Source organism: Eptesicus fuscus, chromosome 2 (genome assembly GCF_027574615.1).
Source record: "Eptesicus fuscus isolate TK198812 chromosome 2, DD_ASM_mEF_20220401, whole genome shotgun sequence".
Classification (NCBI taxonomy): Eukaryota; Metazoa; Chordata; class Mammalia; order Chiroptera; family Vespertilionidae; genus Eptesicus; species Eptesicus fuscus.
Window position 1 is genome coordinate 87,916,689 of NC_072474.1, and position 25,576 is coordinate 87,942,264.

The 25,576-nt window shown below is 40.9% G+C and overlaps 1 protein-coding gene across 1 annotated transcript in view; it reads left to right on the top strand.

Annotated features, from left to right (window-relative positions):
* The window catches only part of CORIN (corin, serine peptidase), a 192,648-nt gene that overhangs the window by 50,866 nt on the left and 116,206 nt on the right, over nt 1–25,576 (top strand). Inside the window, exon 4 of the mRNA XM_008140283.3 lies at nt 12,052–12,259. Coding sequence (XP_008138505.3) covers nt 12,052–12,259 — 208 coding nt within the window. The remainder of the gene's footprint in view (nt 1–12,051; nt 12,260–25,576) is intronic.

Consider the following 25,576-nt stretch of genomic DNA (forward strand, 5'->3'; position numbering starts at 1 on the left):
CACCTCAGGGGATGTCATACTGCCAGTATTGGCCCGATCCCCACAGGCCAAGCCAAGGGACCCCCACCTGTGCACGAATCCGTGGACTGGGCCTCTAGTATGCATATAAGATATTTGGTTAAACTCTTCCCACTCCCCCTCCTCTCTTCCCTCTGAGATTCATCAGTCTTGTTCCATGTTTCCATGCCTGTGTGTTGAGCATCTGCCCCCTGGTGGTCAATACATGTCATAGTTACCGGTCGAATGGTTGAATGGTCGAAGAGTCATTTAGGCTTCCTATATAATAAAAGCCTAATATGTAAGTGTCCGGTTGTCCGGTCAGCCATTCAACCAATCAAAGCATAATATGCTAAAGTTGCTCAACCGCTTGTTATGACGTGCACTGACCACCAGGAGGTGGATGCTCTGACCAGTAGGTTAGCTTGCTCCTGGGTTCCAGCCAATCAGAACTGAGCGAGATGGGCTGGACATGCCTGGAGCCCTCCCGCATCCCTCCTCTCCCCATCCCTGATTGTGCGCCAGTGGGGTTTCTCAGCCTGGCCTCTGCCCTCTTGCAATCTGGGACCCCTCGGAGGATGTCTGAGAGCCGGTTTCAGCCCGAAGGTAGAACGACCAATCGCTATGACACGCACAGACCACCGGGGGCAGACACTCAATGCAGGAGCTGCCCCCTGGTGGTCAGTGCTCTCCCACAGGGGGAGCGCCATTCAGCCAGAAGCCAGGCTCACAGCTGGCAAGCGCAGCAGCAGTGGTGGGAGCCTCTCCCACCTCCAGGGCAGCGCTAAGGATGTCCGACTGCGGAGAGCAGGCCTAAGCTGTCAGTTGGACATCCACCAAGGGCTGCCAGACTGTGAGAGGGCACAGGCCAGGCTGAGGGATCTCCCCTACCCCCTGAGTGTATGAATTTTGTGCACTGGGCCTCTAGTTTATATATATAAATAGACTGTATGTGCTAACAATAGGCATTGTGTAAAAATCATTTAATCCTCACAATAACCCTATAACACAGATATTATTATCCTCATTTTGTAGACAGGAAACTGATAAACAGAGAAATTTGGTGACTTGTCAGAGGCCACATAAGTTTAGAATGATAAAGACAGGATTTGAAACAAAGTGTGGAATCACCATACTATGTATGAGAAAGATGTTTTACTAACTTGGAAATGCCATACAAATTTGAATTATTGTTATTACTCAATCAATCATAATTCTAGGATGATTATATGGGAAAAGATGTGTAGTTCTTTTAAAATTAATGAAAAATGACTAATAAAGATGTGTCAACTGACATATCTTATTTAGTTCTATGGAATGTGAATAATTAATTTACAATAAAATATTGACCCTTAACTGTGTTACAACATTGCCAGACTTCATATTTGTTGAATGAATGAATTACATCAGGTTATGAGACTTTAGCTATCATTTGATCATCTTAGAATCAAGTGGTATGGATGTTTGTATTTGAATGAAAGGAGAGAGTGACATACATATGTATGTGTAGGATGTAAAAACTTGAAACTTGGTAAAAGATTTTACCAAGAGACTTGAGGTGCATTAAAAATCTTAAGTTCAGAATATATGTAAATATATAGAAAATATTAATCCCCAAACATTATGCTTCTTCTGGCAAGAGTAGCTAATTCTTGCTTAATTCTGGTAATTTACACTGCGTTGCACTAGACACTTACATTTTTACTTCTTATTTTGTGCACAAATTTTATTTTGTGCACAAATTTTATTTTGGCTTTCCTATGCCTTGTCTATGTAAAGACTTATTACAAATGTTACAATTGACTCATTAAGAATATGTGTCTTACTTTTGTCTCCTTGATTTCTCTTATAAGAAAGAAAATAGTTACCATGTTTGGATTCAAAGATATTCACAGAGCTAGTTAAGAATCCTCACAGAGGAGGCCCCGTCTTAAGCTTTCTGTGCCTTCTTATCTCTCTGCAACCCTCTTACAGATCTTCCCAAGAACATGATATCTTTTCAGATCAGTTTTTCCCAGAAATCATTCTGGTGAAATGTTACTTTTCATGTGAGTTATCTAGAATAAAGAGTGAACTTCATTATTTCCACTCTGCTGATGTAACTCTGACCTGGGTTGACTTTGAAGTGCAGCCAGGAATAGACACTCAGCATTCCCAAGCCAAATTGTCCCTCTGTGAGGATGGACAACCTATTTTTAATAGCAGATTCATTGATTTCTTTGAGAGAGTTTAGTTTTTACCAACCTTGGAGAAACAACTCTATTGCTGGAATCAAAAAAGATTCATTAAAATATTTTACAGTGTTTAAAGTAAATCTGTAGTCTCTAAAATGGAACAGTACCTTTGACAGAATATTACAGTGGAAAAAAATAGGCATTGGGATCAATTTCAACTCTACAACTTAAAATGTGTGTAACCTTGAATCCTTTCTTACCCTCACTGACTCTGTCTCATCATCTATAAAATGGGCATAAAAACAGCATTTCCATAGGATTGTGGGAGGGTTAGATAAAGCACTGTCTATAAAGTATCTAGTAAACACCCTCCACCCCCATAAGGTACTCAAGGATCTTGTATCTACTTCCTTTTCTTAAAATTGGTTTATCCTACCTAATAATAGACAAATATGCAAATTGACTATACCTTCGCTATGCCCGTGATTGGCCAGGAGGCGCGGGGGGGCGGGACTTGGGGTGGCCTGGGTGGCCGATTGGGCCGGCGGGACACTGAGCTTGCGTCGCCAGCGGCAGCTGGAGCTCAGCGTCTGCGCCATGACTGTGCTGCGGCACAGAAGGGGCCTCTGGGGCAGCGAGCTCACGTCCCACCGCGGACCATCAAAAGCGGGAGAGCTGGGTGCCTGTCCACTTAGGCACCAGGCCTTTCAGAAGCCTCCGCCGTGCCAGAGGCTTCTGAAAGGCCTGGTGCACCAGTGGACAGGCACCCAGCTCCCCTGCGATCGAAAGCAAAAGCGGGGGAGCTGGGTGCCTGTCCACTCAGGCACCAGGCCTTTCAGAAGCCTCCGCTGCACTGGATGCTTCTGAAAGGCCTGGTGCACCAGCGATCGAAAGCAAAAGCGTGGGAGCTGGGTGCCTGTCCGCTCAGGCACCAGGCCTTTCAGAAGCCTCCGCCATGCTGGAGGCTTCTGAAAGGCCTGGTGCACCAGCGGACAGGCACCCAGCTCCCCCGTGATCGAAAGCGAAAGCGTGTAGGGGACCCTACACGTCCATGATTCAATCATGCACTGGGCCTCTAGTTTTACTATAAAACAGTAAGTAGGAATGAAATTTAAAATATCCTTTATACTAAGAGACAACTTGAACAGATACTAATGGTTTATTTAAGCTTTTAAGACAAAGTTAATGTACCTCATCCTATCCTCTCTCTGAATTGTGTATTTTTCTTGCTGAAGGTACCAACGCTGTTGAAACATCCATTGACCATCAGCAGTGTGAAGGCATTGTCTGAAGTTCTCTATCTCCTTTGACAGATTTGGTCCACACAGCCCTGGGATTAACGTTATTACGACTTGGACTTTACAGATTAGGAGGTTTGAAAGGTGAAGGAATTTCCCCAGGTCACACAGCCTTGTGGGTGCCAGAGTTTGGACCTTGGCTCAGTGTGTCCTCCTGGCTTCTCGTTCTTCCTCGGGGGTTCGTTAGCTTTCCCTTCGATAGTTGAAGGGTTTGCTCCTCCTCTTGTCAGTGAAGTCACTGGTCCTACCCCCACTCTCCTCGGAGCTCTGCAGCACTCCCATGCACAGGTCATTCTAGTCGACGTTCTCAAGCCTTTATACTTTGTAAGCACATTCTCCTTCTTTTCCTATTTATGGTGAGGTCTCGTGCTAAAAGCAACTGAGCGTGAGTAAGGATAACAGAATATATACATTTTATTTTTTAAGTTATTTTTTATTCTTATTTTTTTATTTAAAACACATGAAAGTTACAAAAAATTTAGGTAAGTAGCTCAAAATTCAAATCATTATATTATATTCAATTACAATTATTATTATTTCTCTCTTACCAGGTGTTATGAAAATCACCCGAATGACCTTTTCTTTTCTTTTCTTTTCTTTTTTTTACAAAGTGTTCCCCAAATATTCCCAGTACCCTGGGTGAAAGAGATGAGGGGATTGAGAACTACCGACTGGTAGTCACAGGATAGTCGTGGGACGTGAAGTGCATCACGGGGAACATAGTCACTCATGTTGCAGAACGTGTACCTCTTAGTGAGACAGGGCAGCTCCTCCTCCAGTGCTTTCCACTGCTGCACGATGGTCCAGGGGGAGTGCCCGGCAGGAGTCAATATGTGGAGGGAGAAGGATGGGATGACTCCCTGTGACCGGGACATTCCAGGGAACAGATGATCAAACACAATAGTACCAACGTTAGCCGTCACTAGTGCCCTCAGGTCTCAGACACACGGGCTTTCTCACATCTACTTCCATCTTGTTTCATAAGAAACCTTTCAGTGTGGAGACTATTCCATCCCATCGCCTCATTCATTCAGGAAATAGCTACTGGGTGTCTACTCTGGTTTCCCAGTGTGTTCTAGTGACAAAGTCTCTGCTCTGATATGGGATAATACTGGGAATAAACAAATAAGCAAACAAGAGCCTACCGGGTAGTCCTCTTGCTACCATGAAAATGAAGCAGGATGATGTTACAAAGAGACGGGGAGCCCTTTGGGTGGATGCTTATGGGAACTTTAGCTTCCCCCCTAGAAGGCTGGTTCTCTGGCTCAGGCCTCTGCGGAGGCTCTCGACCCCTGCAGGGCAGTGAGCTGCCATGATGGGTCTGGTGGGGAGAAGGGAGTTGCTTCCTTTTGATGGCTGTGAATGAATCCTCAGTAAATAGGAGTTGGTGGCAACTTAAATATTATAACAGGAGCAATGAAGACAGGATGCAACAAGCAAAATGCTGAAGCATGAATATGAACTATTAAAAAATTAAAAAGTGGGTCGAATTTCTTCTTAGCATCTGAATTTTATCATATTCATGCCTCTTACATATTTAGTTCTCACTTATTTCTTTATTTTTAAAAAATATATATTTTATTGATTTTTTACAGAGAGGAAGGAAGAGGGATAGAGAGTTAGAAACATCGATGAGAGGGAAACATTGATCAGCTGCCTCCTGCACACCCCATACTGGGGATGTGCCTGCAACCAAGGTACATGCCCTTGACTGGAATCGAACCTGGGACCTTTCAGTCCATAGGCCAATGCTCTATCCACTGAGCCAAACCAGTTTTGGCTCTCACTTATTTCTTAGAGGAGCAATTCTAATAGCCCTCAAAACTAATAGTCCTTCATTCATCCTAATAAAAGATTTATTGTGATGTTAGTCTTTCCTTAAGGAGGCATTTCTGCTTTTTTGGTTCCTGCTGATTGAGCATTAGGATTATGACTATGTGTAACAATGCCAGACACTATTTTTGCTTGTTTCTTTGTTTTCTGTCGTCCCCGCCTGGACTATAAGCTCCATAAGGGAGGGGCTTTGTTTTGCTTGGTATCATTTGCTCTGGACGTAGAGCAGTGCTTGGTACAGAGCAGGAGCTCAATAAATATTTGTTGAATGAACACATGGGGCCCCATCCATAGTGGTATAAACCCAGGTGAGAAGATAACTATCACATTTGGGTTTGGGGCAGCTTTTGGAGGAAAGAGACTTGGATTTTGGAGGGTATGACTGGAGTTGAATTCCAGCTTTGCATTCACTAGCTGTGTGAGTCTTGCAGGAAATCAGTTAACCTTGTTTCCTCAGCTGTGAAACAGTAACTTGCAGGGAGGGCAAATGAGCTCATGGGTGTGGAAGGCCGAGAACAGTGCCGGGGGCATTATAGTTGTTCTGTGATATTAAGGGCAAAAATATGCAGATAAAAGAGGTGAATGTGAGAAGGCTCCAAATAGTATATACAACCAGAAAAAGGCTAGGATTTAAACTGAAGAGGAGGGAATAAAAGTTATCATGTGGGAAGCAGCAACAAAACTGATGACAGACTGGATGAGAGAAATGAAAAAGGAAAACGAGTGAAGAAAGCCAACTCGGCCACAAATTTCTTCCCAAATCAGTGAAAAGGGCTGTACAGAGATCTGCTCTTCACAACCCCATTGGAAGAAAAACAAACGTAGAACGCTCCACAAGGGATTCCTGTGAAGCAATTCAGTTAAATGAGTCAATTTAACTAAATCAGGACAGATCAACTGTGTTCTGATAAAATATTGCTTCCTCATGCAATGGAATTCTTACTAGTAGCCTTTCAATTAAATGTGCATGGTCCATAGGAAGTCAGCAAGGTTACCAAGGTTTCTTGTTAGGTTATTAGAAAAAATACAGCAACATGCTTTAGAAAGTTGATATTTCATTGTTTTAATTTGAGCTCTTTCCTGTCAAATATTATGTGATATAATTGTGATTTAGGCAGTCTTGCTTTTATTTAAAAACAATTTTTATTTGATTTCAAGGGATGTTTAAAAGAGCCCACTATTGAAATAAATTCCATGCAAGTCAAAATCAAAATCAAATACAAATAGTGAATATATTGCACTGATTGACAACAAAATTATTTGTAATTAAGGGATAATAGAGAATGTGAGTGTTGTAAAAACCATTAATGCAATGACTTGGTGTAGAAATGTGTACTAAGTGAATCAGCAGTTTTTCGGGTTTTTTTCCCTTAACCACTATCAAAGTGGTTTGCTAAATAAGACTGGCTATGGGTATCATCATTTTAAGATCAGCTGCTCAGGGCCTTTGATTGAGTGTATATTACTTTAGAAAAACTAACCATTAATTGTGAAGTTAATTTTGCATTAAGAAAAACACACATAAATAAGACTTTTTAACTCCACATTACCTAATTTTAGGCGTAGAAAATACACACACAGAATTTATCATAGTTTCTAAATGAACATAAGGAAAACTCTACAACAGACCATCTTTCTTCCTAACTAGTATCTAGAAACATTAGCAATGCGATCTGAATAGAGAAAGCCCCAGTTTAGTCTAGAAACTATTGAGTCAGTTTAAGGAAACTAAAGAAAAAAATTCAATAACTAATCTCAACTCCAAGCAGCACTTTTTTTCATATTTTATTTTTTTCTGATATTGGGACATGTCATGTAATCAAAGAATACTCTGAAAATTTATTATTTAATTGTTATTAAGTTATGTCTTACTAGTAATGGTGTTTTAGAATTGAGGATCTAATAAGAATATTTCTGTTCCACCAGAAATACATTGCATTAAGCGACTGTTTTGGCCTTCAGATCTATTTCTAACCTTTCCTTACCACTGCACAACTTGAACTTAAAGAGAAGACACACAAATTGACTAATGATGTCTGTATAAACTATGATGAATTATATTTTTTGAATCTTTTTACATGTTCTTATATGTCATCCCTGACTTTTAATTTCTATTAGATTTACTAGTAAATTCTCAGAGAAGAAAAATAGACTTTTCCCTCTTTTCTCTACCCAAGTTAGATGGAATAGCAATAATAAATGAATCAATTTCCAAAAGTCCTCTTCCTTTTCCCCACAGAGAATCGACTCTGAATGGTACACAGCATGTAGCCGGCTTATGAAAACGGAGTGCCCCTGGTGCGAATGTACACAAACATGCCAATAGAATTACATGTTTCAAAGACAGTGAGACATTCTATGTAAAAAATAATATTTGCCACGAATGTTGAGGCAGGAGGGATGATAGAAAATTTATTTGCACAATGGCTTGAATATAAAAAAATTGAAGTCAACAGTCTTAAAGAATAATTCTCTTTTATATCTCTTGGCTATGAGCATGTTCTTGACTAAATTTGTTGAACTATTCTGCCCAGAATCAAGCTTTACAATCTTTATTTGTCACATGCAATTATGAATCTCAGTCTTTGTAGTTAATTTTTCTCTAACAGGTACTATGTACCTTTTTTATTCCTTCTGGCAATCCAGACCTTATTTATATTATCTTTTAACCATCAAAATAAGTTATTCCTCTTCCTTACATTTTCCCTAATTGTTCACTCTACATTAAATTCTTGTTCCTTTGAATTCCTTCAGTGTTTGCTGTGCTATTAACAGCTCTGGTTATCATGAGATGGAGGGCTATGTATCAATCTATTTCTATTGCTGTGTCCCACTGCAAATCACTTCTTATCTGTCTTCCTGCTGTCTTTTTATCTATTCACCGGTCCGTCCACCTGTCCATCCATCCATCTGTACATTCACCCATCCATTTTTACCTATCTACATACCTATCTATGACAGACTTAGTTTCTTAATTTATAACAAGATAATATGTATTATATTATTAAGAATATATTTTATAATCTGACAGTTCTTTGGAAAAATTTTGAAAAGCATTATACAGATATAAAGCATTACTATTTATATCTATACCAAGTATTTTGAGACTTATTTTTAAGGTTATACACTATTATTTTATACTTTACTGAGTGTAGGTTCTGATTTCCTAAGGAAATTTGCTATTAGGAAAATATCATTTAAAATTTTTTTCTATTACAGTTCACATTCTTTTTTTTTTTCTTTTGTGAAACTCACACTGTCTTGAGCATAGTATAGTCCACCAAAATGCGCTTTTCCTCCCTATCTTGTATTTTTCAAATGATCTCTCAATATCCAGTATTTTCTTTGGCTAAGTGAGGGGAACGAGCCTTTTGGCCATCTCATTGCTTCAAAAGTGGTTCATCATCAAGTACATAAGTTGCAAAGCTGGTGACCCCTAAAGAAAATAATCTATACTAATAAAAGCCTAGTGGCCCTTGCGCCCTCATGCAACACCCTCACGTCATCACAAGATGGCCACTCCATGTTGTCACAAGATGGCCATCCCCACATTGTCACAAGATGGCCTCCACAAGATGGCCAGCACAAGATGGCTGGCAGGGGAGGGCAGTTAGGGGCAACCAGGCCGGAGGGGAGGGCAGTTGGGGGTGACCAGGCCAGCAGGGGAGGGCAGTTGGGGGTGACCAGGCCTTGCAGGGCAGGGCAGTTGGGGGCCATTGGGCCAGCAGGGGAGGGCAGTTAGGGGCAACCAGGCCGGAGGGGAGGGCAGTTGGGGGTGACCAGGCCAGCAGGGGAGGGCAGTTGGGGGTGACCAGGCCTTGCAGGGCAGGGCAGTTGGGGGCCATTGGGCTGGCAGGGGAGGGCAGTTGGGGGCGATTGAGCCAGCAGGGGAGCCGTTAGGTGCCAATCAGGCCAGCAGGAGAGCGGTTAGGGGGTGATCAGGCTGGCAGGCAGAAGTGGTTAGGGGCAATCAGGTAGGCAGGCAGGCAGGCAAGTGGTTAGGAGCCAGCAGTCCTGGATTGTGAGAGGGATGTCCGACTGCTGGCTTAGGCCTGATCCCACAGGGACATCCCCCGAGGGGTTCCAGATTGGAGAGGGTGCAAGCTGGGCTGAGGAACACCCGCCCCCCCTCAGTGCATGAATTTCATGCACCGTGTCTCTAGTGTAATATAAAAGAAAGTATAGCATATGGTCAGTATACATGGGTATAATATCTATGAATATAAATATAGACCTTGTGATATATTATTATATGCTTTTTAGCTTCTTTTTCATTGGCCATTAGGAATTATCTTCTCTAATCATTTTTTAACATAATAACCCCCTTTTCATTTGCCTGGTTTGACTCAAAACAGAGGTACTCAGAAGGCATAGGTTTGAAGATCTGGAATTTCCACATAATAGCTGTTTACTATTGGGCAGGTATCTTAGTCTTTCTGAAATTGTTTCCTCATGTATAATATACTAGTATATGCAATGTCACTTAACTGGGTTGTGAAAATGGAACAACTGTGAATGAGAATTTGAGTAACTGTTTTGATGCCTGGCACAAGGTTTGTTTTCAATAAATGTTTTCTTAACACTGAAGTTTCCATAAATGATTTCATGTTTTTGATGGAGAAAATTTTGTTCTCAACTCATAAGCAACCATCTTGGCTTGTAGCATCATGCATACAATTGTGTCATTTTGAAGTCTCCTGTCTATACATTCTCCCCATCTACTAGTATAATCACTCCCACACTGAATTGTGTTTTAACTTCCCTTACTAAGTGACTTGCATGTCATATTCATAAAACTTGCCCAGAACTCTCTACCTCAGCACTCATGCAAAGCTGAACTCATGTATATATGTGTCTGTTTGTGTTCTGTCTGCATATATTAATTTGGATTTTTCTTTGTCTCTTTCCTTTCTTTCCCATGTTGTACTTTGATTTTGATTAGGTCCAAAAATAGTGTTGTGCACTTATTTATTTATTTTTGCCATGTCTACACCTGAGTCTAGCATACAGAGAAGTTCTGGATGTCACTGGTTCCCTTTCAAAGTGGAAATCATATTGTGATCATGCCCCACTGAGCTCAGTGTATTTTGGGTGACCAATAAATATTATATAACAATGAGGAATTGTGTCTTTTCATGAAGTGTAAGACTCTTTGAGCTAATGGTTACACTCTGGTCATTTGGAGGAATTACTTCCTGTAGGGCATGGGTGGTTTTGTAAGAGATGTGAAACTATGCAGTGTGCCTGGAAGTAGACTAGAGAAGAGGATGAGAGATGTTTGAGGTGATCTATCTGAATGAATGAAACAGAAAAGGGGGTTGGGAATCCTGTGATAGGGTGTGTTTATTCTGTAACATATGTAGATCAAAGGTTAGTCTGGCCATTTTATCAGAGATGCAGCCTTATTTCTTTTAAACATTATCTTCATTAAAATGAAGTTAAACGTAGGCTTAGAAATATTTTTCTCTCCATTTCTTTGACTAGGAATTGCACAGTCATCAGAAGAGATGTTCCCTTTCTTGTTGAACTTCCTTCTGTTCTTGCTACATGCAACATAATTAAAATTAATATTTCCACTTCATTTTCAAAGCCTGAAGATTCTTTTAAATAGTAGCCTGCTTAAACAATAACCAAAGTTTCAATTATTTTTTTTACAAAATAATAAAACTTTATATAAATCAATAAGAGAATACAGAAGAACATAAAAAAGAAAAATATAATGGTCTCCTATTAATATTTTTGACTTATATCAGACCAACCATGTAAATTTATGGAATGAGGGAGAAGGAAAGGATGTGCAGGTGGCAGTGCCCAGGAGAAAAGACAGCCACGAGGAAATGAAAGCAGAGGCTCTGGGCTGAGCCTGAACTGTTAACATAGTCAGGATTGGAAATCCTTGTATAATCACGTGTTTTTATAAACAGGACCATAGTATACAAATTGTTTTGTGACTTGTTATTTTTATGTGTTATATTATAAGCACCATTCCATGTGCTTAATTAATCTTTTAAAGCATCTTTCATATATCTAAGTTAAGTAATCTGTTGTTTGTTCCATAATATTTTAAACCAATCCCCTTCATTGAATGCTGAGGTGATTTATATCTTTTAAAAATGGAAAACTCTATAATGATGAAGATTCCTATAGATAAATCCATGTTCAAAATCACAATTATTGCCTTAGGATAATTTTTTTAGAAGTGATATTACAGTGTCAAATGATATGCACATTTCAAAGATTTATACATATTGCCCTGCCCAGCAGTGATCCAGAACAATGATTGCCCATTTCTATGCCCACCAGCTACATGTGAGTGTATTTTCCCCACACATTTGCCCAGGACACAGATACTCTTCCTCTGTGAATATAAGTAGCTTGATTTCATTGTCACACATCTGCATGTGCGTGCACCCCCCATTCTTATATGTATGTATATTATATACGTCTGATTGTATATCTATAATCATTCTTACTTATCTATAATAATAAAAGCATAATATGCTTAATTAGACCGGATTTCTTTCCGATGAAGCTGGGGCTCTGAGGGAAGCCTGGGTCCTGGGTGCCAGAGGGAAGCCGGTGCTGGCAGCCAGGGGAAGGAAGTCCTACTCTTGCACGAATTTCATGCATCGGGCCTCTAGTAGAATATATTTTATCCTATGAATACATTAACCTTTCATATCAAATGAGTTTGTAAATGTGTAATTCTGATGTGTCTGCTCCTAAATGTAATTATCTTGACTTCCCAGGTGCCTGCATGAACATCACCCACAGCCAATGTCAGATGCTGCCCTACCACACCACGCTAACACCTCTCTTCTCAATTGTCAAAAACATGGAAATGGAGAAGTTCCTCAAATTCTTCATGTACCTCCACCGCCTCAGTTGCTATCAACATATCATGCTTTTTGGCTGTAGCCTTGCCTTCCCCGAGTGCGTCGGTGATGGTGATGACAGGTATTTTGGAAACAAAATCTCATTCAGTGATAAGAGTCAGTTGTGGCAGAAGTGTCTGAGAGGAACAGAATTCTCCCACGTTACCACATTTTTGTTGTTGTTGTTAAAGGAGAAAAAAATAACCCACACCAGTCATAGCCAGTTGTAAATATTTTAAACAAGAAATGTTTTTGAAAACCTGGAATAATTCTATCTATGGGAAGAAATTATTCAGTATGTTAGATTGATGCTATCAGCTGGGATACTCAATAGCTATGTCAGTGAGGGTCTGATAGAAGACACACAGTATCCTCAAAGGGGTGATGGAAAAGAGTTTATTGAAGGGACTATTTATGAAGGTGTGGTTAGGCTTCAGAGAACAAATAAGTGGTGGGAGACACCAGGTCCCACAATAGGGGGAAGAGGGTGGGCAGCATCTGAAGAGAGTTACAGGTATGGGGGGGGGTGTCCTGACAGGCCAAGTGATGCGACCCCAACCAGAGGACCGTGGCCACAGCCAGCCCTTCAGTGCTGCAGGAAGACAAAAGGAATGAATACCCTGATCTCACTCTCTTCATGCCCTTCCATCTACCGGGGCCTCCCACCAACTAAACTCACCAGCAACCATTGGGCAAGGGCATGCAATTAATGGCAACTCAATAGATAAGACCAAAAATCTCATCCATATCTCATCAGCTCAAAAGTCCCTATCTCAGTGTCTAAGTCAGGGCTGGGTGAGATGCGAGGTGGTTTTCATGGTCAACACTGGAACTCAGACCAGGGCCAGGAGCGGGGAGGGGGGAAACAGAAGGACAGAGACTGCCTAGCACAATATCAATTAGGATTAGAAATGATTTCCAATAAGAGTAAGTCAATGAAGAGTATGTCAGGGAATATTTGAAATACTAAGTATACATTTTTAAAGCATGTGTTAAAATAATAGTCACAGTTATTATCTGAATGGAAATGTTAGGAAGTTTTCAGAATAGTAATGTTAGAATGAATCACATGTTCAAGTGCAAATAGATTGCATGTTATTTGTACTAATTTAATTAGTGTATAAACTACGCTTTCAATAGGGAAAGCCATTTTTTTATTTGAACTGGAACAAGCCTGCATGGCCATAGAATAGAAACTCGGTAGAATAGAAGCAGTAGGTTCTGAACCGTAGAAGTAAGTAAAGAACCATTAGCAGACACAGCACGCAGGAAAGTGTGGCTGGGAAGACACCGTCTGCAGAGGGTGTCTTCAGGGTAAAGAGCGAGAAGCTCTGTTAGGTCTTTCCCAGGAGTGAATCTACGCATGGCAGCAAGGAGGCCCCTTATGTCCCTAGAAGGGTGTCAGGGTTGGTCTCCTAGAGCTGCCTGAACAAATTACTACAGCTGGGTGGCTTTAACAACAGACACTCACTCTCTCACTTTTCTAGAAGCTAAAAGTCCAAGATCTGGCAGAGCCATGTGTGTGTGTGTGTGTGTGTGTGTGTGTGTGTGTGTGTGTGTGCGCGCGCGTACGTGTTCATTTCCTTCCCTTGCCAGCTTCTGGTGGTTTCAGGCCTTCCTTGACTTGCGGCCATGTCTCTCCAGTCTCTCCCTTCACCTTCACATGGCCTCCTCTTCTGTGTTTGTGTCTTCTGTTGTGTCTCTTCCGAGGGCACTTGTCATTGGATGGAGGGCCCATCTTGACAACCTAATATGATCTCATCTTCTAAAGGTCCTAAACTTAATTACACCTACAATGACCCTTTTTCCAAATAGGTCACATTGAATGTTCCAGAGGCTGGACATGGATATATCTCTTGGGGGCCACCATTGACCACACAGTGGCTGCGAAAGCAGCCTATGGAGGCACATGCCTCAGACTTTTCATCTCTAATATGGGATAATAGTTGTATTTATTTTACCAAGTTCATGTGAACTTTAAATGACAGAGAGTATGGAATAGTGTCTGGCTTTTAGAAACAGCTCAGTAGTGTCAGCAGTAGTTACCAAATAGTGGATTGAAAAGAAGGGGAAGTACTGATGAAATTGAGAGCACAAAAATTATTTATAACACATGCTAAGTATTGAAGGATTGGGGGGAGGGGAACGTAGAATACTATATGGATTAAAAGAAAATTAGGTAGAATACTCTGGGCTGCTGGAGCTGAATTCTCGTTCCATTTCTCCGTAATTTCAAACAATTTCATTTGTATCTTTTTGCTTTACTTTCCTCTGGACTCATGTGTGTGCATAAATAGGACAATGAAAGAGAATGCATTTGACTTCTGGGAGACTCTTATTTCATTTTGATCATTCTTATTGTAATTCAATTTCTGCTCTTAATAAAATTAGTTGCAAAATTCTCATTAAGCTCTCACAGTCTTTAGGGCACTCTTAGGTAAGATTTGTTTTTCCCCTGACCTGGTTTGTCCTGAGAAATGCTCTCATGTGAGAGTTTTCCATTTTGTGTTATAATGGATGATAATTTATAGTCAGTTTTCAGGTATCCTTTGGGGACTCATGCTATTTTTTTTTTTATTACATTTATCATCATATTTAATTTTATAATTACACTTTTAGGCCATTGCTTCCTACTATCACTTATGATGTCCATGGGACCTGCAAGCTAAACTTAATAAGCAAAATAAGTTTGGGAAAAGTAAAACAGATTATGGAAAATAATTCTGAAGTCGAACATATTTTTCTTATATTACACTATTGGGCATACATTTATACTAATTTTTCTCTGCTTTTCAAATAACAGAGAATTGCTTATATTCCATCCTAGAGAAAATAGTTACTTAATAACATTTAAAATTTAAGTTAAAAAGATATAGTGGGATGTATAAGTGATAGAGTTTTTAACTTGATTCCTTTGAGACCTCAGATACTCACTAAAACTACATTACATAATGAACTTGAACAGTGTCTGTTTTATTTTATTTTTAAAATATATTTTTATTGATTCAGAGGAAAGAACAGGGAGAGATAGAAACATCAATGATGAGAGAAAATCATTGATTGGCTGCTTCCTGCAGGTCCTCTACTGGGGATCGAGCCTGCCACCTGGGCATGTGCCCTGACTAGGAGTCAAACCATGACCTCCTGGTTCATAGGCCGGCACTCAACCACTGAGCCACGCCAGCTGGGCAAACAGTGTCTATTTTAGACTAGGTTGCATTTAATAAGTGTGTGTGTCATGTACTACTATATAACCCAGGCTAATTGAAGTGGAATATAATTTATATGGATTCAGTGAAATGTACCTCAAACTATAGGATTTAGCTGATAAATCATTTGGGTAACAATAAAAATAGGTGGGTTAGAAGAAATATGGTAGAAATGTCAGCAGGCAGCTAGGGAGAAATTCACAATTCCTGGTCCAGAAGAACAAAAGTTTCTGGATGACTGGATACACAAGGCACTGGAGGTCTCTCTGCATTTGAAAGAGGAAGCAGGTATTGCAGCCCCTTGCTTTTGATGCACCCTCTCCCACCTTGTTAATAGCAGGCCCATCACTTGGTCAAAGCTTGGAGAGGGTAAATTTGGCCTGGAAGGTCCAGCCTGGCCTTTGCTTCTAGAGGACACCCGGGAGACCTGCTGCTTGCCGTCACCCGAACCCGACTCACATCTAACACCTTGCAGAGAAACGGCCCTGAAACGAGGCCTTAGCATTGAACACTTGACGTTTTGCTATTGATTTCCCCCGCGGGGGTGTTGCTTTGCCATTAGCTCCTTAGCAGAAATTCTTAATATCTGTGGAAATAAATAAAAAATGTGTATATAGCCAGATGACTAGAGGTTAAAGGTTGTATCTCTGTACTGTACTCAATCCATGTAGGATTGTTATGAGGATCAAAAGCCTTTCTTCAAATGATCCCTTTCAAAAGCACTCTACTTTTCCCCAAGTAAGGATGCTCACTGGAGTTTAGAGAATTTATCTGGCAACTGCAGAGAATGCACTTCAAAGATTGGGGGCCGGTGAGACCTGATTCAAACTATAGCTCTGTTAGCTGTCAATTATAGGACCTTTCGTTAGCCTTGCTGATTGTCGGTTTCCTCATCTCTGTAATGATGCTGATAATACCCACTCCATAGAGTTTGTGTTCACTAAACAATGATTTACATAAAGTGCTCATACATGGTCTACACTATCTGGCACACAGGAACTTCTCCATAAACGATAAGCACTATTTATTGGTGGGGTACTCAAAGATGGTATATGAGTTTCTGGGAGGGTATAAACTTCATCAGCTCTTTCAGAGATGCAAGATTTTCATATTTTTCTCACACTTCCCACCTACTAATTAATTTTCTACTTAGGTGCCAAAGTGATAATTGAAGAATGCGAATTAGCCTTGGGCAGTGTGGCTCAGTTGGTTGGAGCATCTTCCCATATATCGAAAGGCACATACCCAGGTTGTGGGTTCGATCTCCAGTCAGGGTGTGTACAGGAGGCAACTGATTGACGTTTATGTCTTTCTCTATCTCCCCCCTCGCCTTTCCTCTCTCTCTCTCAAATCAATAAAAACATGATCTCGGGTAAGGATGAACCCCCCACAAACTACATGATGCCATTCCCCGCCTCCACTCCTTCTAGGGCTTTGCGTCAGACATGGGCTAAAGCTCAACTCCTTGCCATGGCTTGGAAGCCTTCCTTGCTCCTCGAGTGTCATCAGCCTTGCCCCAGCTGCACTGACCTTTCTCCTTCTCAAAAATGCCAACTTCTTTCTCATTTCAATTGTACCTGCTGTTCCCTTTGCCTTTAAGGATCTATCCCCTCACACTAAGCCCCCTGCTCAGCAGACAGCTCTGCAGAGAAACCTTCTATGACCACCCTCAGTGGTCCTCTTGTTATCTTTCATTGAAGTCTGATTGTACCCATTTTTGCTTCCGTGTTTGTCATCTCTCTCAATAAGCTCCACGGTGGCAGAGAACTTGACTTTGTACATCATTCTATCCCCAGTGTTCAGAACGGTGCCCAACATGTAGTAGGCGCTCAATAAATTTTTGTAGGAATGGATGAATAAATAAAGTCTCCATTGAGGGAGGCCTTCTAAATGTTTAGGTAAAGGGAAGTTCAAAATATATCGACTATAGTTGTACATGGCTTAGTATAATTGATATGCTCCTGAAAGTTCATGTATAAATCAAATTTTCTACATGTAAAATGAATTACAATTTTAAATGGAGTTATACGATCTTCCCAGAAACGATTTAGCTTCTTTCTGAGTGAGCCTCAGTTGGCAGAACAACCAGCTAAAATATAGGCACTTGCTCTTTTCAAGCTACCGAAATCCTGCATCTTATAGATGAGGAAGCACTACATTGTTCCTGAGGATTGGCTGGGGCTCAGCGCTCTGTTTCTAATATTGACTACTACGCACTCAGTTGAAAAGACGTCAGGTCAACAGTAGCTGAAAATCTTAGACTTAAGGTTTAGGTAAAGAGCAGAAACACAACTATTATAAAATGTCCAGGGAATAATGACCAGGATCACAATTCCAAGCCTGTTCCTGTGAAGAACGGCTGAGGGGCCTGGAGGTGTACAGCCCGGGATGCACCATGGCCGTCCTCGGCTTTCTGGGCCATGGCCTGGGAGAGGGTTACACCTTTTCTGTATGCTCCCACAGGGCAAAGAGAGAACCCGTAATTGAAAGTCACCGAGAAATAAATTCTCACTCAACTAACGTAAGAACTTATGGATACTAAACTTGTCTACATATGGAATTGTCTCAGGAAATGATGAGTTATTATCACTGGAGGTATTTAAACCGACTGATGAGAACTTACTGGAGACATTTCAGCAAGGAATCCAGCTTATTTCAGCAAAATAATTTTCTGTTCAATTCAGGGCCAGTCCATTCATGATGGCCCATGGCACTTGATTGAGGAGTTCTAAAAACGTACAGAAAAAAAAAAGATTAGCCCTGGCCAGTGTTCTCAGTTGGTTAGAACGTTGTTCCCTGCACTGAAGAGTCTTGGGTTTGATTCCTGGTCAGGGCACATACCCAGGTTGCAGGTCTGATGGTCGTGGGGTGTGTGGGAGGCAACTGATCGATCTCTCTCTCTCTCTCTCTCTCTGCCTCCCTCTTTCTCACCCCCTCCCTTTCCCTTCTTCTTTCTCTAAAATCAATGAAAAACGTCCTTGGATGATGACTTAAAAAAATATTAAATTTGCCATCCCTTTTCCAAAGGATGCTTTCTATTTGCATTGGGAATAATAGTGAGCGAATCCAGTGGGGCTTTGTGGTGGGTTGTGTTGACACCCATGGAGAGTATCTAGTAACGACAGATGGTCACCTAACTGCCTTCAGAAACTATGGGCTGCGTTTACTGCAGGACCTCTGTTTTGCCACGTGGGATTTGCTGATTGAGACCGTGCCGCCCAAAGCCCTCTTTCTCTCTATTTGACTCTCAGGCTCTTTCCTAAAGTAATGTTAAGTGCTTAGAGTGTATCATGTTGGAGAGGTGTGTCTGCTCGAAACACATGCATGTCTCAGGCACTTTGGCTGGTGCTCAGAGTTCAACAATTTGTGCTTGAAAATAGACCTTCTGATCTGTCAAGATCTGTCCCGTCACCCTGCTTCTCACACCTAATTCTGTGAGTTTTTATTTTAAAATTCTGATAATAAATCAAGATTGGAACTCTGCTGTTACTATCTTCCATTTGCCTTAGTTCATTTTTTAAGCTTTTGCTTTTGCTAACCTCCCAGTAGGTAACTTAGAGTCCTAGGCATATTTTTGTTTCAGCCACTAGAGAAGAAGAAGAAAAATGTTAAAAGAAACAAGAGATATTTAAAATTTCCTTTTTGGAAGGCACAATTTGTTCATTTCCTATCAATGCCCTAGGCAGCCTTTCAGAAGCGGCGGAGTTTCCTAGAAAAAGGATCCTGCACTCCAGCTCTCATTACTTAAAGTCACTGTAAAAGTTTCCCGTCATTTCAAACACACAATTGATTCTGTGTTCCTGTTGTGACTCCATCATATTCCTAAGGATGCCCATAATACTGAGATGGCCTCTAGCTGAATAGTCCAAATGGGCGTCTAAGTTGTTATTGGAATGAATTTTCAAAGCTTTGAGAATTATAAAGCCTCTCCCTCACCATCCAATTTATCCTCAGAATTTCTACTGCTGCATATTGTTATATTGCTACACTATTTTTGAATCGAATTTTTTTATAATGTTTTAGTAAAAAAGTAACAAAATTGCCTTCCTGTAATGTAATTTAGAAGGCTTACTGTGTTCTTAAATACGTTATTTTATAAGACAGCATGTACCAATCTCTCATGTAAATGCAGCCCCAAAATCATCTAAAAAGCACTTGGAAAATATAATTTGATTTAAAACATTTCTTTGAAGAATTCTAGAATTATATAAAGTCAGCATAAGCTTTATTATTATTTTTTTCTAAATGGAGAATAATTACATACTATTACTTTCTTTTATTAAGATTTTACCTATGTCCCAAGAACTCTATGGTGTCACAAATAAGTGCAAACATTATAGCATTACATTGTTTTATAATCATAATTTAAAAAAAATTATATACATCAGTAGGCAAAGAAAAAAGATATGCTTTGTTGCTATTACCAACTAACTGTTCTGAAAGTCATTTGTGGCTTACTTCCCTGGTTTTACCCATTGACCTAAAAATAGCAGTCTTTATTATTATTATTATTATTATTATTAATCCTCACCAGATGGTATGTTTATTGATGAGAGAGAGAGAGTGAGAGAGAAATATCAATGTGAAAGAAAAACATCGATTGGTTGCCTCCTGTACACACCCGACAGGGGATTGAACCCACAGCCTTTTGTTGTACAGGACGATGCTCCAACCAACTGAGCCACCGGCTGGGGCAACAGCAGTCTTTTCAGCCACACCAGTGCTGGCCACGCGGCTGTTCACGTGGCCAGTTGTATCACAGTTCCTTTTCAACCTCATTCAACCTCAGGCAACACAAGTTGAAAATGCTTTTTGGCATTTTATATAAAATAGCAATGATACGTAAGGTTCCATTTTATGACCCCAAAATGGCTCCATGTGTGGGTAATAGAGTCAGATAACTCCTGGAACTTTTATTTTACAAAGATGTAAAGCTAGAGAATCAGGCCATGAGGCTCAAGTCTTTCTGAAAATGCCTTGTCATATCACTGACAGTGTCTCAAGCACACGTATTTCATTGAGCTCCGTGAATTAGTATGTCGACTTTTCACCTCAATAATTCCTTGGTATTATGTGGGATGTGGCTAGAATTTAGATTTAATACTCGTGATTCAATTCATTCAAAGATCTGTATTGAAGGTGTCATTTCATGATGTACAAAAAGTCAAAACAGCTGCAAAAATAATTTAACAATTGCAAGTTTCTTTAGTGATTTGTTAATCCTCTACCCCGTGGGTCCTGGTAAGTATGCCAAGTATTAATGAGAATCAGGTTCATGTTGGTTAGAAGGGCATAGAATTTATATTCTCTTTCAAGGGTGGTTGTGTGGTTTTACATTATTCGCACCCACCTTAATTTAAGCTGTGTTTATCTGGTGGTATTTCTTCGAGTTTCTGTCCTAAGGGTGACACCCTGCTCTTGGCCTCTAAGTGAGACATTTAATTGTAGGGCTTGCACCCATAGCAATTTTACTGACATTTTTCTCTGACATGGGAATTATTTCAAGACTGAACAGCCTGTGTAGAATTCGCTGACTTGAAGGGAGGGGATCAGGTGAGCAGGGACGGCGTGAGCTCCTGCACAGACCGATTACATTGGGAGTTGGTAGTGATGGCTCTGCTCCTGACTTTGCTACGGATCACTTTATTCTAAGCAAGCCACCACATTATCCTTTGACTGTAATTCATCCATTTCCCCAATAAATACTTATGGAGTGCTGACGGTACATAGTAGGGATACAGCAGCAAACAAAACAGACAAGAATCCTTGGCCTCATGGAGCTTATACCATATTGGAAAGGGATAGACAATAAGCAAATAAATAGATAGCAAATAAATAAGTAAAGTAGATCAGATAGTGATAAGGGCAATGGAAAATGTCCAGCAGGAAAGCTTTGGGAGAATGGGGGTATGGTGGCAAGAGATGCAATTTTAAGCAGAGTGTTGTTCAGGAAGACCTCACTAAGTAGATTACATTTGACCCCTCAGGAGATAGGGATCTAGGAGGTGAGGGAGACCCAGATATTCTGAGTGTTCTGTGGGAACTGACCTAGGTGGGAAAGAGGGCCTGATGGAATCAGTCCTGCAAGTAGCTGCAGATGCTGTTGGCAAGGATGTGAGTGTTGGGGGGTAGACATAAGGGAGGGTAGAGGGTCCTGTAGAGTTTGGGAGCGAACTACCTCTCAGCTTCTGACATCAGCTCATTCAAAAAGGATATTAGAAAGTTATCAATTTATTTATTCTCCTATCAAGCACATATTAGCACCTACAATGTGCCAGGCACATAGTTTGATGCAAGAGATGTAGAGATGAAGAGCACACAGTTCTGCCTTTGAGAGATTCCATAATAGTAGGGAACCAGGTACGAACACACTGAAATGGCTGTACAATGTGAACAGCTTACAAGGTTTGGGGGTAACAAATAACTCTTTGTATCTGGCATTGTTAGAAATAGCTGCTTCCAGAGAAGCGGTAACCGCTAAATTGGGTTTTAGAGGATGAATAGAAGTTTGCTATGTGGAAAAGGTGGGAACAGAAGGCATTTCAGGTAGAGTAACAGCCTAGGTCTATTATATATTAGGGAAACTACAACTAGTTTCATTTTACTAGAACATAAAATGGGGAGAGAACAATTGGATTTGAAGATGTAAAATTAGCAGTACTTCATGATTAATTACACATAAATAGTGGGGTTGAGGGTTAGGCAAAGGTTTTGGGACTTGAGGACTTGGGTAGATGGTATTACCACCAACAAAATTAGGCATGTCAAAGGAGTGGTGAGATAATGAGTTAATATTGTCTCAATCTGGTTCAAGAAGCGCAAGACAGTAATTTTCCTTTCTGTGGAGATAAAAACAGCTTTCCTCTATAGGAGGTGCCATGATTTATACATTCATGCCAGTGGTACACTGATAAACTGGCTCCCTGAAAAAACACACACAAAACTGTCGTTTGTAGCATTTGCTGATTTCTGTGGTGGATTTCACAGCAAAGTTTTCAAGTTAGCAAGAGTTTAACAATTTATAGCACACCCCTACATTTTATCCCTTTACCAGTATTTGCTCAGCTCCTGCTAGGGGTGATGCATGCGGCATTACTTCTACATATCCATTTCCGCCTTCCTCCATCTCACAGGTTCTCAATGGCTACTCTCAACTCCTTGTTATGCGGGCCTCCCCAAGATGGCAATTTGCTTCTTCAAAGCTAATAAGGGTGAGGGTCTCTAGCAATAGAGAAGTCACATCTTATTTATGATGGAAATGACATCCCATTACCATCTGTTGGTTGGAAGCAAGTCACTAGGCCAGCCCACCCTAAAAGGAAGGGGCTCGCACAGGCCTGAACACCAGGAGCCAGAGGTTATTGGGGGTCATCTTAGAGTCTGCCTGGGAGATTCTGTTTTTGGAGGGGGGTAGTTTTAAACCTTGAGCTCTCCTAATATATTTAAAAATTAGTTTATTTGCCAAACAAAAAATGTGACAATTAAATGTAAATATGAGATCCTGAATGGAGATTTTTAGGGATATTTAATTTAGTTAAAGACATTGTGCCAATGTTAGTTTCCTGGTTCTGATCATTGAACTGTAGTTGTGTAAGGTGTTAGCCTTAAGGGAGCCTGGATGCAGGATATATGGCAACTTTCTATACTATTTTCATAACTTTTCTATAGGTCAAAAGTAGTTAAGAAGTTAGAAAAAGTCATTTGTAAAATTTAAAAATTCTTAGTCATATCAGCCTACTCTGCAGCTGTATCTTATTCAATAATTTTAACATTAGATCTTATCAGAACTTTTTTTTGCAGCCAAAGTCTAAAAGTTTTTTGGGGATGGAGATATGTTGTTAAAAAGGGAACAATAAAGAAAAATCTGTAATTTTTTTTGGTAAATAAATTTTAAAAATTGTTGATAAATTTACTTAAAAATATATAGGTAAAATCTCCAAGTTTTTAATAGATAAATCATTTTAGAACCTCCCTCCTAGTGGAAACACAATAAAAACCTCACTATCATTATATAGTATAACTAGTGGCCTGGTGCACAAAATTCGTGCACAGGGATAAGGGGTGTCCATCAGCCTGGCCTGTACCCTCTCCAATCTGGGACCCCTCAGGCATCCCTCTTACAATCAGGGACCGCTGGCTCCTAACCACTCACCTGCCTGCCTGCCTGATCACCCCTAACCACTCTGCCTGCTGCCTGATTGCCCAGAACTTCCCTCCCTGCCGATCTTCTTGCCCCAAACTGCCCCCACGCCCAGCCTGCTTTCCCCAAACTGCCCCTCCGCTGGCCTGATCACCCCCAACTGGCCCCCCCGTGCTGACCTGCTCACCCTCAACTCCCCCCCTCTCCCCCCCCGCTGGCCTGATTGCTCCTAACTGTCTCTGCCTCGGCCCTACCACCATGGCTTTGTCCAGAAGGATATCTGGAAGGTCTCCCAGTCTAATTAGCATATTACCCTTTTATTAGTATCAATTACTCATATAATAACTGTTTCCTGCTTAAACTTTAGTTGAAATGTGTTAGAGACTTTTGCATGACACCAAGTGCACTTCACACACCAATTTAAAATAATCACCACTTCTAAAATAGTATTCTGATAGCCAGATCCGACCCCTGCCCGCGCTGAGCACTGTTTTCAGATGTCAGTCTGCTTGTTGCTTGGATATAGGCACTTATGTTCCAAAATAGTGTGATCTATCTCACCCACTGCTCCATGTGATGAAAGCAAAATACTTCAGCTCCTCATGGGCAGTTGAATGCCATGCCAAACCAGAGCAAATGGCTCCTCATTTTGCTCACTGTTCGAAAGGACTGCTGGTTATTAATACTCTCTCACTGTTTCACATGTCCTGGTCCAGCAATTTAAAGCTTATGGGCCTCTCTTGGTTACACCTCCTAGAGCTATTTGGAAACACTCTAGACATTTTTCTTAGAACCCATTTTTAGAATGGGAGGCCTAATGGTATCTTAATGTTTCTGTATATTCCCAGAACAAATTTTCGAGGAAAAAAAATGTCTATTACTTTCTGAAATTTAGCAAAACCGGTGGGGTTATCACTGCTCCTCTGAGAAGCACTGTGTTAAGGGATACATTTTGATGTGTGAAATGTTAGTGATAAAAGCAGCGTATAAACTCAGCTCTTCCAAACCTCTCACTTTTCAATTGAGGAAACTGAGTCTTGGTGTGGGTGAACCGTTGGCACAAGATCAGACACTGAGGAGTGGCCGTGTGAAAGTTACAGGGTGGCGGACTTACCCTTTCTTGCGGAAAGTGTCCGTAGGAAAAGTCAATGAGAATGTCAGCTTAGGAGTTAAGACAGCTTTAGAACAGAAAGCAGTCTGCTGGGCCCCTGCATGAAACTTCATTGCTCTCCCTGTAGAGGATTCCGAGAAAAAAATGTGGCGTGATCCAAACATATGTGGGCTCAGGGGTGAGAGCAGGTCCAGGAACCACCTGGGAGAGTTGAGCCTCGAGAGTTAGCTTTGCAGTGATCTCCCGCTCCCCAGTGTTGGATGAATTTTTCCCTCTTGTAAATGGCATCTGACATGCTGTTAATTAGAGATTCCTTTGCTCCAGCAAGTCTTCTAACGATGCAAACACCTTTGGGAGGATTAAGTGTCCATCTGTTATTATAAATTACTCTGTGTTATTGTCAATGTTCTTTGAGAGCCCAATTGCGATCTGCTCACTTGGGGGAATGCAGTTTTGATTGCAGGCAAGGAAGACAATGTTTAAGAGCAAGTAATGTTCTGGTGGAGATGGCTGTCTAGGTGGGGTGCTTGAGTGGGGTCCGGATGATATCAGAGACTGGGACCTGGGTCAGGGACTCAAAGGCAAGGGAAAAAATGCCAAAGTCAAGCCTTGCTGGTCTTGTAGTTTTACGGTGGGCTATCTCACACCTGGAAAGGAAAGATACATAACTTTCTCCTTCCCTTGTGTTCCTTCGCCCTTTTGGCAAACACTGATCATTGCAGCTTAACTAGGAGTTTGTAGAATGAAGGAGAACCCAATCTCTGTGTATATGGCTGGTCCACTCCGAAAGTGCCTATCAAGTTCCTACCTGCCCTTGAGTTGTGCTTTGGAACACACATGCCTGGAGTAAGAACTGACATGTAGTAGAGTAGTTAATAGAGTGGGTCCTGGGTCAATAGTTAATAAAGTGGGTCCTGGGTCCTTGACTTTGGCATTTTT